Source organism: Mesocricetus auratus, unplaced genomic scaffold (assembly GCF_017639785.1).
Source record: "Mesocricetus auratus isolate SY011 unplaced genomic scaffold, BCM_Maur_2.0 Super-Scaffold_100024, whole genome shotgun sequence".
Classification (NCBI taxonomy): Eukaryota; Metazoa; Chordata; class Mammalia; order Rodentia; family Cricetidae; genus Mesocricetus; species Mesocricetus auratus.
Window position 1 is genome coordinate 25,258,561 of NW_024429205.1, and position 11,505 is coordinate 25,270,065.

The window sequence follows — 11,505 nt, forward strand, 5'->3', positions numbered from 1 at the left end:
CAGACATCTGGGTTTCTCTTAAGAGAAAGAAAAAAAGAGTAATTTCCATATTCTTGGAGCTTCAAACTTTATGAGCAAATCTATAACACTGTCTCATTTTCCATATGCCAAGAACATATGAAGATAAGAATTGCCCCTGTGAAGGGGCTGGAGAGATGGCTCAGAGGTTAAGAGCACTGGCTGTTCTTGCAGAGGACCCAGGTTCAATTCCTAGCAGTCATGTAGTGGCTGTGCCAGGAGGTCTGATCCCCTTTTCTGACCTCCACAGGGACTAGGTACACACATAGCAAACAGTAAGGGCAAAGCATTCATAAATAAAAATAGATACTTTGAGGCAGGTCTCAAAACTGGCATTCCCTATCATCTCCTTCCTCTGCCCTCTCTCCAAACTGGGTCAAGTCTTCAAACTTTAGGAGATACGTAGCTGCGTCTGGCCGAGATTTAATTTCTTTGGTCTGTAGCTTTGATCGGGACCTTAAAATTAATCCAAAGGTCTTTCCTCTGTAACCTGATTCGCGTACATCGACATAGCTGTTGTTCAAGCACAGCCCGCCCAGGCAGCTGTTGTCTGTCTGTCCTTCAATTTCATTCCCACCTGAGGTCTCTCCTTTGACTCTGATAGAGGGGAATGCTCGAAGCAGTCAGTCACCTCATTGCTTCCGTGGAAGAGTGCCCGGGATTGAAGCCAGACAGTACTGGTCAGGCCTTTCTGTGCCACTTGACACCCTTGGACCTCAAGTCTCAGTAAGGCTCACTAACAGTTGACAGATGTCTCAGGGGAGAGCTCTGGCCATCTCTTGATTATGTCTTCCAAACTGAGTGTATGAAATGATTCACTTTGAATATCCACTCTTGGTCACATTGTGGCTTGGCTGTAAAATACTGAAAGATGTCCTCCCTTCCAGATGTACAGCAACTATATATGCGTTTTTTAAAAACCAGGGGAGATGACCTCAGCTCTTAAAACCTGTAAACATTTGAGCAATTCTGCTCTCAAAGGGAAAGCCCCTGGTGCTTTTTCAAACATTAAGTAGAGCTGACAACGGTTTGAGCTCTGATTGAAGCTGGGGATTTTTTGTTTGTTTGTTTTATTGTTATTGTTGTTTGAGTAGAGTCTTGTTCCAGGCTCTGTTATTTCCTTAAAGAAATGAACTTTTAATCTCACAACATGGCTTCACGCAAAGGGTTGGGAACATCTGGGGTCTGGATGTTTCTAGAATATTTGTGTGTGAGGCAAGGGGTTGAGGCAGGGGTCTCCTACCCTCTCCCATGGCGCAGTGGTTTCTGAGCCTTTACTGTTCCCTGGTGCTAGTCGCAGAATGTGTGAGTCTTGACTCTTCGCCCTCCATGCAGGGATGGAAGCAAGCCTTTCCAGTCCACCACCTATTTCCTTAGTTATTTATTTAGAGAGACGGGAAGAATGAGTGTATATGAACTACCGTGCACTTTCACGGAGATCAGAGGACAACTCGCAGGAGTCTGTTCTCCTCTTCCTCCATGTGGGTCCCAGAATTTAACTTAGGTCCTCAGGTTTGGCGGCAAGTGCCTTTAATAGCTGAGCCATCTTGCCAGACTCTGTTTTTCTTTAATTGTGTATAGGAGGAAACAAACTGGAAGCCTTCGGGTAAGTGTTGGCTTGGGTGAATGTGGTGAGATTTCTGTCAACCCAGTCCTGGAGCCTAGTACCTGGCTGCCTCTAATCACCCTGGCGGAGAGGTTGACCTCTAGGAAAGTTTTCACCAACTGCTAGTTGTCATATTTGGAAAATGCATTCTCTGTAATTCATACATTCAGCACATGAAACATTTCTCTCTGGACTTTCCAAACAACCGCTATTAAGTGTAGGAAAGACCTGACATCATGGCATGCATTTAAATCTCAGGAGCCCCCTGCGGGTGGAGAACCAACATTCCATGGCTTGGCTGGGGAGTGCAGGTTAGGAATCCAGCTATTCTGGCCTGGTCCAGTTTGGAATGGGGATGTGGCTATAGGAAGTGGCAGCTGGAGGCCAAGGGTGAATAAGGCCCAGTGTTCCAGAAGAGATGCCGGAAACCGAGCTTGAAGAAAGCTCTGTAGCCTGGTTACTGACTTCAGGTCCGTGCCAGCCAGGCACCAGCTGAGACATAACCTCTCTGTGCCTTCCTGTCTACATCAGTAAAATTCAGATGGCAACAAAATCTCTCAGAGCACAAATGCTCGGGTGAAATGGGTGTTAATTAAAGTCTTACAGCAACACACGACAGAGGAAGCAGTGTGCAATCAGTGTGCGATCATTGTTCCTTTTGCTACGCTCACCGTTGCCGTGATGGCCAGCATGCTGTAATCACGTTCACAGGGCCTGGAATTACACCGTGTCTGACAGAGGAGCAACCGATCAGTTCAAGTCGTCTCTGTATCATGTGCTTTTCCTGTTTCTTATGGACATGTGCCTTTCACTTACTCTGTGGACTACTTTGTTTCTTATATTTTTATAATAATTCATAATAAGATTTGATAAAACTTCTCTTCCAGGAGGTCTGATGCATTCTAAGATGGCCCCCTCTCTCTCTGTCTGTCTGTCTGTCTCTGTCCATGTGGGTTTTCTAGGATGGGTTATACAAATCATCAGCTCTTTTGGGTCATTGTTTGAGAGCCATCTTTATCCTAATATTCAGTGTGTGCGTGTGCCCAGCTTCCACAGAGGAATACTCAGGCACATTCTAGATGCTTCTGAATGGTGTGTGTGATGGCAGGCTCACTGCTCTGAGGTGTGGCGTGTGTGTCTGATGTAACTCAACAGTGTCCTTTCCCTCTCAGATGACTATGCCCAGCTGTGCAACATCCCCGTGACAGGGCGACGGCGGCCATATGGACGAGATGCGTTGGTGGACTTCAGTGAGCAGTATGGCCCAGAGACAAACCCTTACTTCATTCAAGACCGTAAGCACAGTCATTCAGTCATGTTGAGTTAAGCTGTGGATCATGATTACTCAGTGTTTTCAAAATATGATCTCTGGGAAATTGTTTTGAATGCAGATCTGTGGGTCTTGGTCTAAACCTACCCATCAGAATATTGGGGCGGGACCCAGCAGGCTGGTTTTATAATCCCCTTGAGTTACAAAGCCTGATGCTTTGGCTAGGAATCACCAGATTCCCCATGAGCATTGCATGGGGAGAGGTATTATGTTTATTTTCTTTAAAGTAATGAAAATGATCTTATTGTTATAATTGCTACAGCTCAATCATTTCTTTTCATATAGTTCCAGTTCTCTGCAAGGAAATGACAAATGTTCACCACACCAAGTTGATCTTTACAAGTATTTTAGAGTGGGTGGTCCAGAAAAAAATACCTTCTTGGTCAGAAATGGATTTTTAGAATCCACTTGTGAGGGGATTTATTAAGTAAGAAGTGATGTGTGCCAGCCTTTTCTGGATTTGTGAGCAGAGATTTCAGGGAAGGAGGCAGGAATGAAAATAATGTCCCCTCTAGAAAGGAAATGCCCCACAGCCTACGGACAGAGGGTCCTGTGTGAGGAAACCACACACAAACTACGTTTCTATAGGAGAGACATCTGTGCTTTCAATAGAAAGAGTGAGGTTTGGAGGCACAGCAATTCAGAATGAAAGATGGTGGCTGGTGGATGAGTGGATGCTGAACTGCATCATAACAGAGAAATGCGAATTCAAGGACTTCTCATCTTAAGGGATGCGTCTCACTCCAGCAGCTATACCGCACCCTCACATGCTGGGTCCCTGTGGACCATGGACTTTGGAGTTAGGACTTGAGAGACGCTTCAGAGTTGCAGCATACGATTTAGTCTTTTCTTGGGGAGGGTGGGTGGGTATCACCTGTTTCCAGAAGCCACCAGTTGGGAGTAGCACTTAGAACTTAGTAGCTGCATTTGAGGCTATTTCCACAAAGTCGAAAGCCTTTTCCTTCCTCCCTATGGTTCAGGAGGGCAGACACTCTTCCTCCCTCTGTTCTTTGGTTGGATCTAAAAGTCCCAGTAATACAAGGGCTGATGGGAAGGCATGAAGTTTAATTACATTTCACGATACAAGAGTAAAGTTTAAAGAAATGGCCAGAGTATACTGCTCGGAGGCTTTTAGACAGTGAAGAGTGAACGTGTGAATGGTTGACAACACAAGGACATCTTGTATTACTATAGGATGGTGAGCTCTGTTGGTCCCCCTGAGAGACTTATGGGGATGGGGGCACCTATAAGTTAGTGGAGGGTAAGGGTTACTTCCAAGAATGTGTTCACTCACCCCAGCTACCAGTGTCCCTGACCAAGGCTATTCCCAGCTGAAGAATCATTACAGTGTGGTAGGAATAGGAAAAGGCAAACCGGGTAGAATGTTCAGGAGTAAACAGTTCCTCAGTGACTTCTGCTTGAGAGAATCGGTATCAGCCAGTTGGGGCAATTCTGAGATGACACACCCTTGACTCTTTCAGAGGGTGTTGTGTTCTGATCATGCCGCAGAATTCAGAATGCCATGTTTCTGCCATTCAGTGAGGCTGATTATCACATACCTGTATGGCCCCTCTCCAAGGTCAAGAACAGTATGTTCTAGAAGGTTCCTACCGGCCTTTCCCAAGTCTTACCAAGGATAACTACTGTCCTATTCCTAACTCTTATGCTTAGTAGCCTTGTTTATTACTAACAAGACATGATCCTGAATACACCCACAATCCCAAGACTATGTACTTGTGCACACGGCACAGTGAGGGCTACAAATGAGTAACCCTCCTCCTTAAAGAGAACGGGGGAGAGAGAGCAGGCTCCAAAGAAAACCCACAAATCCGGAAATAGCAGGTAGAGTCCGTAAGCGACCCCAAAACCCACCCACTTGTGTGTGTCACCTCTGCCTCCTAAGACTTTACCTGCTGAACTATCCTGACCTTCTCTTCAGCGCCAACACACATAAGGAGTTGTCGTGTGGGTTTTGATTCCACAGTGGCCTTTAAACAGCCTGGCCTGCTCTCTGACTGGTAGCGGGCAAGGGCTCCTGGCCCTGCTGGAGAAAGGATCACACTGAGTAGCCAATAATGGAAGACGAGCAAAGCGAGGCTTCTCATCACCTTCCTGTTTTGTGGTCTGCATTGCCTTGCAATATTTCCAAGACTCATTGATCAGTGCATTATCCACTCTCTGGGAGGCTAGCTATGGCAATGTTTTAGACCTCGAAGGCCACATGGTCTCTGTTGTAGCCACTCGGCTCTGCCATAGCGCCATGTACATGGCCACAGAGAGTTACCATGGCTACTGGATGTAGTTGTGTTCATTTTGGATCAGAGTCTGCCCACCTGGTTTAGAAACCTGAAGGTGTGTTTTGGAGGTCTTGAGTCCCACTTGTTAATGACACATTTTAATCCCTGTAATGAAACATATTCTTACTAGTTGTGACAGCAAAGTGATTTTGCTATGATATACTAGATTTTGAAGATTTCAACCAAGATCTCATTTTCTAAGTCTGTATGTCTCAAATCAGCTTTATATGTCTGCTGTTTCTTCATGGCCTGATTATTTTCCTCTTTAAATTTTGGCCAGGGACCTTCATGGATGCATTAAGTTTTTTGGAGGGTTTTTTTTTTATTACAATCCCACTTTCCCCTCTCTCTTTTCCTCCCCCTCCCCTCTCCCTACCCCACCTTCTCAGAGTTATTTTTTTTACAGTCTTTTTTAGTGGGCTCCTATGTAAATTAAGACCTTCTGGGCCGGCATAGCAACAATATTTTGCTGCCCCCTGCAGTTCCATTGGAGAATTACCTCAGAGAACCCGTCATGCCAAAACGTCTGGCTGTAATTTTTTTTTAAACCGCTGTGTGTTGAGAAGGTGACCTGTGACAGTGTACTTAATTGTGTATTTACAGTTACAGCTTCCTTCTCCAGGAGCACAGCCCAACTCTTTCATGGATGGTCACATATTTATGTTGTTAAAACTCCAGGGGCCTTGAGTAGCTTCAGAGCTAGTGTCTAAACTGTAAAAGGAGCCAAACAAGAGTTTCTTTGTTTTGTCCTTTATCAAAGCCTTTTTGTATCCTAAACACACGTACAGTGTGCTTTTCCATTTATCGAGATGTTTTAATCGCTTCTATGCCTCTATCCTGTGGGCCCTTGCAGAGGACTCAGTGCAAAGCCAGAGTAAACAGACCCCACTGGGCACAGCCAGCCTGGCTCTTCTATGTTTCTGCAGCTCCCATTGCACGCCCTCAAACTTGGGAGCCTTCTTAGAAAATGCCTGCCGAACACTGCTTGGGAATTCCACCAATCCCACCCCTGAAGTCTTCCTGACGTCTGCCCTATTGAAAATTCATGACAAAAAGTTTAAAAATCCCCACATTTCCCAATTGGAAAAAACAGCTCAAACCCATGTTTGTTTTCTTAAAACTCAAACTCATCCTTGTTTTCCACATTATGTGATTTTAGTAGAAAGCATTCAAATTCAAAGTGGGCTGGTCCATGCAAAAGTTTGAATTGCTTTATGCTCAACACAGGGTGTAGATATACTTGAAATTCTAAAGCTAGCCTTAGTGCTGGACAGATGGCTCAGTTGTTAAGAGACTAACTGCTCTTCCAGAGGTCCTGAGTTCAAGTCTCAGCAGCCACATGATGGCTCACAACCATCTCTAGTGGGATCTGATGCCCTCTTCTGGCATATAGGCATACATGCAAATAGAGCTCGTGTGTGTGTGTGTGTGTGTGTGTGTGTGTGTGTGTGCGTGTGTGTGTGTGTGTGTGTGTGTGTGTGTGTGTGTGTGTGTGCGTGCTAATGTTAAGGTATCTAAAACAAATATACAAAATAAACTGTATCCTTAGTTGATGCTGCAACGATAAACGGCACACTTACTGAAAGTATAAGTAAGTATTTATTGTAGAAATTACTCACAAGAGACAAACAAGTAACCCAGATGAGCCGAGTATTTTTCCGCTGCCGAACTGGAAGCCGAAAAGAACGAGACTTCTGCTGCTCAGTCTTTTATTCCTTCCTCCGTACACGCCCCTAGCCATGCCTGAAAGTGGGCCTGGCTAGTGACGTAGTTCACCACCTACGTCCGTATACGTCTTTAGTCATACCTAAAGTTAGTGTGGTTAGCGGTGTGGTAAACCGCCCTTTTATTACCTCATCTGTATGCACCTCTAATAAGTCACATGGCTAATGGCGGAACACCAAATTTCACCCTACACTTAACAATATGATTTTCTTTAGGGAGTGAGGGTGAACACTTCTAACCTGGACCCTGCCTCTCCCTCTGCAGGTTTTTTAAATAGCTTTGAGGAATTGCAGGCAGAAGAATGTGGCATCCTCAATGGCTGTGAAAATGGCCGCTGTGTGAGGGTCCAGGAAGGTTATACCTGTGATTGCTTTGATGGGTACCACCTGGATATGGCCAAGATGACTTGTGTTGGTAAGAACAAGAGTGTCTGATGAAAGGCTTCCCCTGGGATCCCCTGTGGCCAGATCTGGTCAGCTGAGTATGTTTCAGCAAGATGGGTGGGGGTTGCAGCATGGGAAGTTGAAATCTGTATTAAGTATAATTATGCTTGATGTTACAGGACTACACAAAAATAGTTAAAGACAGTCAATCGTGTATTCTGGTTGGGGGGGGTGTTGACAGGATTTCTCTGTATCTTTGGGTGTATTGGAACTCATTCTGTAGACCACGCTGGCCTTGAACTCAGAGATCTGCCTGCCTCTGCCTCCTGAGTGCTGGGACTAAAGGTGTGCATTCAGCCTATTTTTGTTTACTTGCTTGTTTTTTTATCACAACTGAAGCTCAGAGTTATTGCCTCACTTAAAAATCCTTATTGTTGCCGGGCAGGGGTGGCACACACCTTTAATCCCAGCACTCAGGAGGTAGAGGCAGGCGGATCTCTGTGAGTTCGAGGCCCGGCTGGACCGATAGCCTCCAAAACAATACAGAGAAACCCTGTCTCATAAAAACCAAAAATAAAATCCTTATTGTTTTATTTTCCTCAGAGCCAGAAACTGAGCCCCAGGGCCTTGTGCATGCTAGACAAGAGCTGTACCATGAAACTATGCTTCCAGCCTCCAGCCCCACCCCCCCAATAATACTAAATATAGAGGAAAGGCCAGAATGGCCCAAGTAATAATTTTGACTTTTAAATTTGAATTTTGATGGTTCAGCAAGTAATAGTTTCTCTGAGTATGTGATGCAACTATAAAAGAGTGACAGCATCTAGAAAATAGATGGCTTCCCTAGCTGTTAGTTTGGATAAAAACATTAAAATCACCAGTCACACTGTAGCTTCTCTATATAAAATGTCAAACTGACAAAATGTTGACATTATATTTTGAACAACAGGGCAATTCAGACTCTCTGTGGTCGTCTTTTTTTATCTTGCACATTGAGAGAGTTAAAGGGAGGAAGCTGATTTTGAGAGTTAAAGAGAGGAAGCTGTCTGGTTTGTGCATCAGAGAACTGTGGGCAGCACCCAGGTGCAGAGGGTACCGGCATGTCTCTGGCTGGAGTAACGTTAGAGACTGTTGACCCGCGGTGTGCTTTATTGCAGATGTAAATGAATGCAATGAGCTGAATAATCGGATGTCTCTCTGCAAGAATGCCAAGTGCATCAACACCGAAGGCTCCTACAAGTGTGTGTGCCTGCCGGGCTACGCGCCGTCGGACAAGCCCAACTACTGCACGCCGCCGAGCACCGCTTTGAATTTAGACAAAGATGGTGACTTGGAGTAAAGGGGAAGCTACGTGACCTGTGCCCATATACTCTGCACTGTGTAAAGGAAGAGGGAGAAATGCATACCTAACACACCGCACCTAACCCAGAATGGCGAAGACAGAAACAATGTGGAGTTGAATGAACCCCAAAGACAGTGACCAGATGGGTGTGACAGACCAAATGGACATTTCTCCAAAGATCCAGTATATATAGTCTGTTCATATGTAAAATTCAGTGGAAAAGAGGCAGGACGGGGCTGTTATTTTAAACAGAGGTTGTATTATTATCTTGTTTTGATTTTTTTCTTTTTTACTATTGCCTAAATTTGGCTTTTAAATAGTGGTGGTGATGTTTTATATGACTTCCTTTTTGTTGAGCAGTTCCTCAACTACCGTTTTTCTTCCTTCAGTGTTAATCTCAAGCTCAAACATCTTTGATAAAGTATTGTTAAGTGTATTATAAGTGTTAGGACACAGGGTTGTGCTGTTCTTCGGTCTGGAGCCTTTTAAAAACAAATTGTCTGTCCTGTGGAGTAGGCAGTGATTGTTAAGCTTTTGTAGACATTTGGAGGTGGGGGGGAACGTTTATTTTCATATATTGCCATATCTCCTATCAATTGGATCCCTTTGTTCGACTGAAATGGAAGAACTTGTTAACCTATATTGGTATTGTAATGTGTAAAGTCAACCCAGAGAAATTTTAAAACCTGAACATCCCCCCAAATATTTACCATTGTATAAGAAAATAAAATCACCATTTTTGTAGAAAAAAAAGCCTGTGTGACAGAACAAGCTGTTCACCCACCTCTGACCCCCAACTCCCCAGCCTCTGTTTCTTAACTAATAGTCCTCTGACACTTTGTAAGTAAGGACTAGTTAGCTACTGTTACAGGCTGACGACTGCCCTCCTAAGTGCTCTTGTTGAAGGGTTGAGTCCCAGTGCTTTATGATGCAACTGTTTGGAGGCAGGATCTCTAAGGAGGAGGTGAAAGTTAAATGAGACCAGTGGAATAAACCGCAGTCCAAGGTACAACAGGAGAGAGCCTTGATCCACTGCTCACCATGAGGGGACCCGTGAACCAAAGGCATGGACAGCCAGCAGGAGCTTAGGCACCAGGAAGGAAGGACACAAACAAAGGCAGGACCACCTGAAGACAAGAAGGTGACCATCCACAAAAGAGTGAGACTGAGAGGAGAAGAAACCAGCCCTGCCACAGATCTTGAACTCTAGCTCCAGAATTCTGAGAAAATCAACTTTCTGTCGGAACCACCAGCTGTGGAACTTTCTTGCGGCTGCTCTAGAAAGCCAGTAGAGGTTTGAGTGACAGGAATAATGAATGAACCACACCTAGCAACTCTAGCTGCTTCACAGTCTCTATTTTTTACCTATTTTAAAAGCAAACTATGTCTCAGCAGACCCCATGGAAAATTCCCCCAGTGAACACTTTCCTGAGAGGCCCCTGCCTTCCAGTATCTGCAGTAGGCATTGTGATAGCACCTCAGATCCTTCAGGATTTGTCACAATCAAAAAAAGTACCGTGTCAGAGTGCCAGTCTCCTGACCCCAAAGAAGGAGATGAGTTTGGGTTATCCGGGTGGGCCTCGTGTAATCACCAGGGGAATCCTTGGAACCCTAAAGGTGGAAAGCCAGAACAAAAGGAGTCACGGAGGTGTGACAAGGAAGATCAGGTACAACAGGAGAGAGAGCGCCTTGATCCACCGCTCACCATGAGGGGATCCGTGAACCAAAGGCATAGACAGCCAGCAGGAGCAGGGAAGGACGGGGGGGGGGGGCTCTTCTTTGACAATCTAGAAATGAAGACAGCGCTGTGTATACCTGACACGTTGGTTTCATCCAGCGATCCCGTGTGACCCTCTCACCTACTGAGCTATAAGATGGCTGTGTGCTGCTTGGTGTGACTAAGTTCACAACAATGGGAAGCTAATACAGTACTAGGGCTGGGTAGAAGCTATTGGACTAACTCATTGGTTCCAGCTGATGTTCACGTAGGAGAAATGAATGGTTGGGTTCTAGCTCAAGAAAAGATGCGGCAGGACTTGAGAGAACCATAAGGACCAAGTTTGATGCCCAGGCAGATGGTATGCCCTTGTAATCCCAGTGCGGAGGAGGAGATGGGCAGATCCCTGGGGCTTGCTGCCAGCTACCTTACCGAGCAAGCTCCACGCCAGTGAGAGACATTGTCTTCAAAACAAGGTGTACAATGCCAACTGTGCTAGCACACGCCTTTAATCTCAGAACTTGGGAGGCAGAGGCAGATGGGTCTCTGTGAGTTCGAGGCCAGCCTGGTCTTCATAGTAAGTTGCAGGACAGTCAGAGCTGTTACACAGAAAAACCCTGTCTCAAAAACAAACAAACAAACAAACAAAAATGACCACCTTCAACAAAACCCCACCAAACTAAAATCCCAAGGTGGACAGTATCCAAGGGATAGCATCCAAGGATCCATGGTTGTCCTCTGGTTGCCACAGGCATGCACACACAACATACACATACACGTGTACACATGTATATACCCCACACAAAAGGCATACATATACACACATGTGCATCTATACACAAGCATTACACTTGCTCTTTCTCTCGATTTTTAAGTTTATAAGGTAATCTCATAATTCAGTTTTAGTATTTTTGTATATCAATAGACTAACTTCTGACTCTAAACTATGTGCCTTGCAAAAACTCTGGTATCGTTAGATTTATTAATATGGTATTGAATCAATGGTGCAAGAAGTTAGCATGGAAACTGGTGTTTGTGAACTACTTTGTGGAAACTATGAGCACAGGATTTTCTACTCTAAATAGCA

The 11,505-nt window shown here is 44.9% G+C and overlaps 1 protein-coding gene across 13 annotated transcripts in view; it reads left to right on the forward strand.

The window, feature by feature from the left end:
- Window positions 1-9,445, forward strand: part of Ltbp1 (latent transforming growth factor beta binding protein 1) — a 375,435-nt gene extending 365,990 nt beyond the window's left edge. For all 13 annotated transcript variants that reach the window (XM_021229273.2, XM_013116008.3, XM_040730932.1 and 10 more), the window contains 3 exons: window positions 2,797-2,919; window positions 7,241-7,390; window positions 8,517-9,445. In XM_021229273.2, the coding sequence (XP_021084932.1) occupies window positions 2,797-2,919; window positions 7,241-7,390; window positions 8,517-8,698 (455 nt within the window). In that variant the 3' untranslated portion in view covers window positions 8,699-9,445. The remainder of the gene's footprint in view (window positions 1-2,796; window positions 2,920-7,240; window positions 7,391-8,516) is intronic.
- The last annotated feature ends 2,060 nt before the right edge of the window (window positions 9,446-11,505 follow it).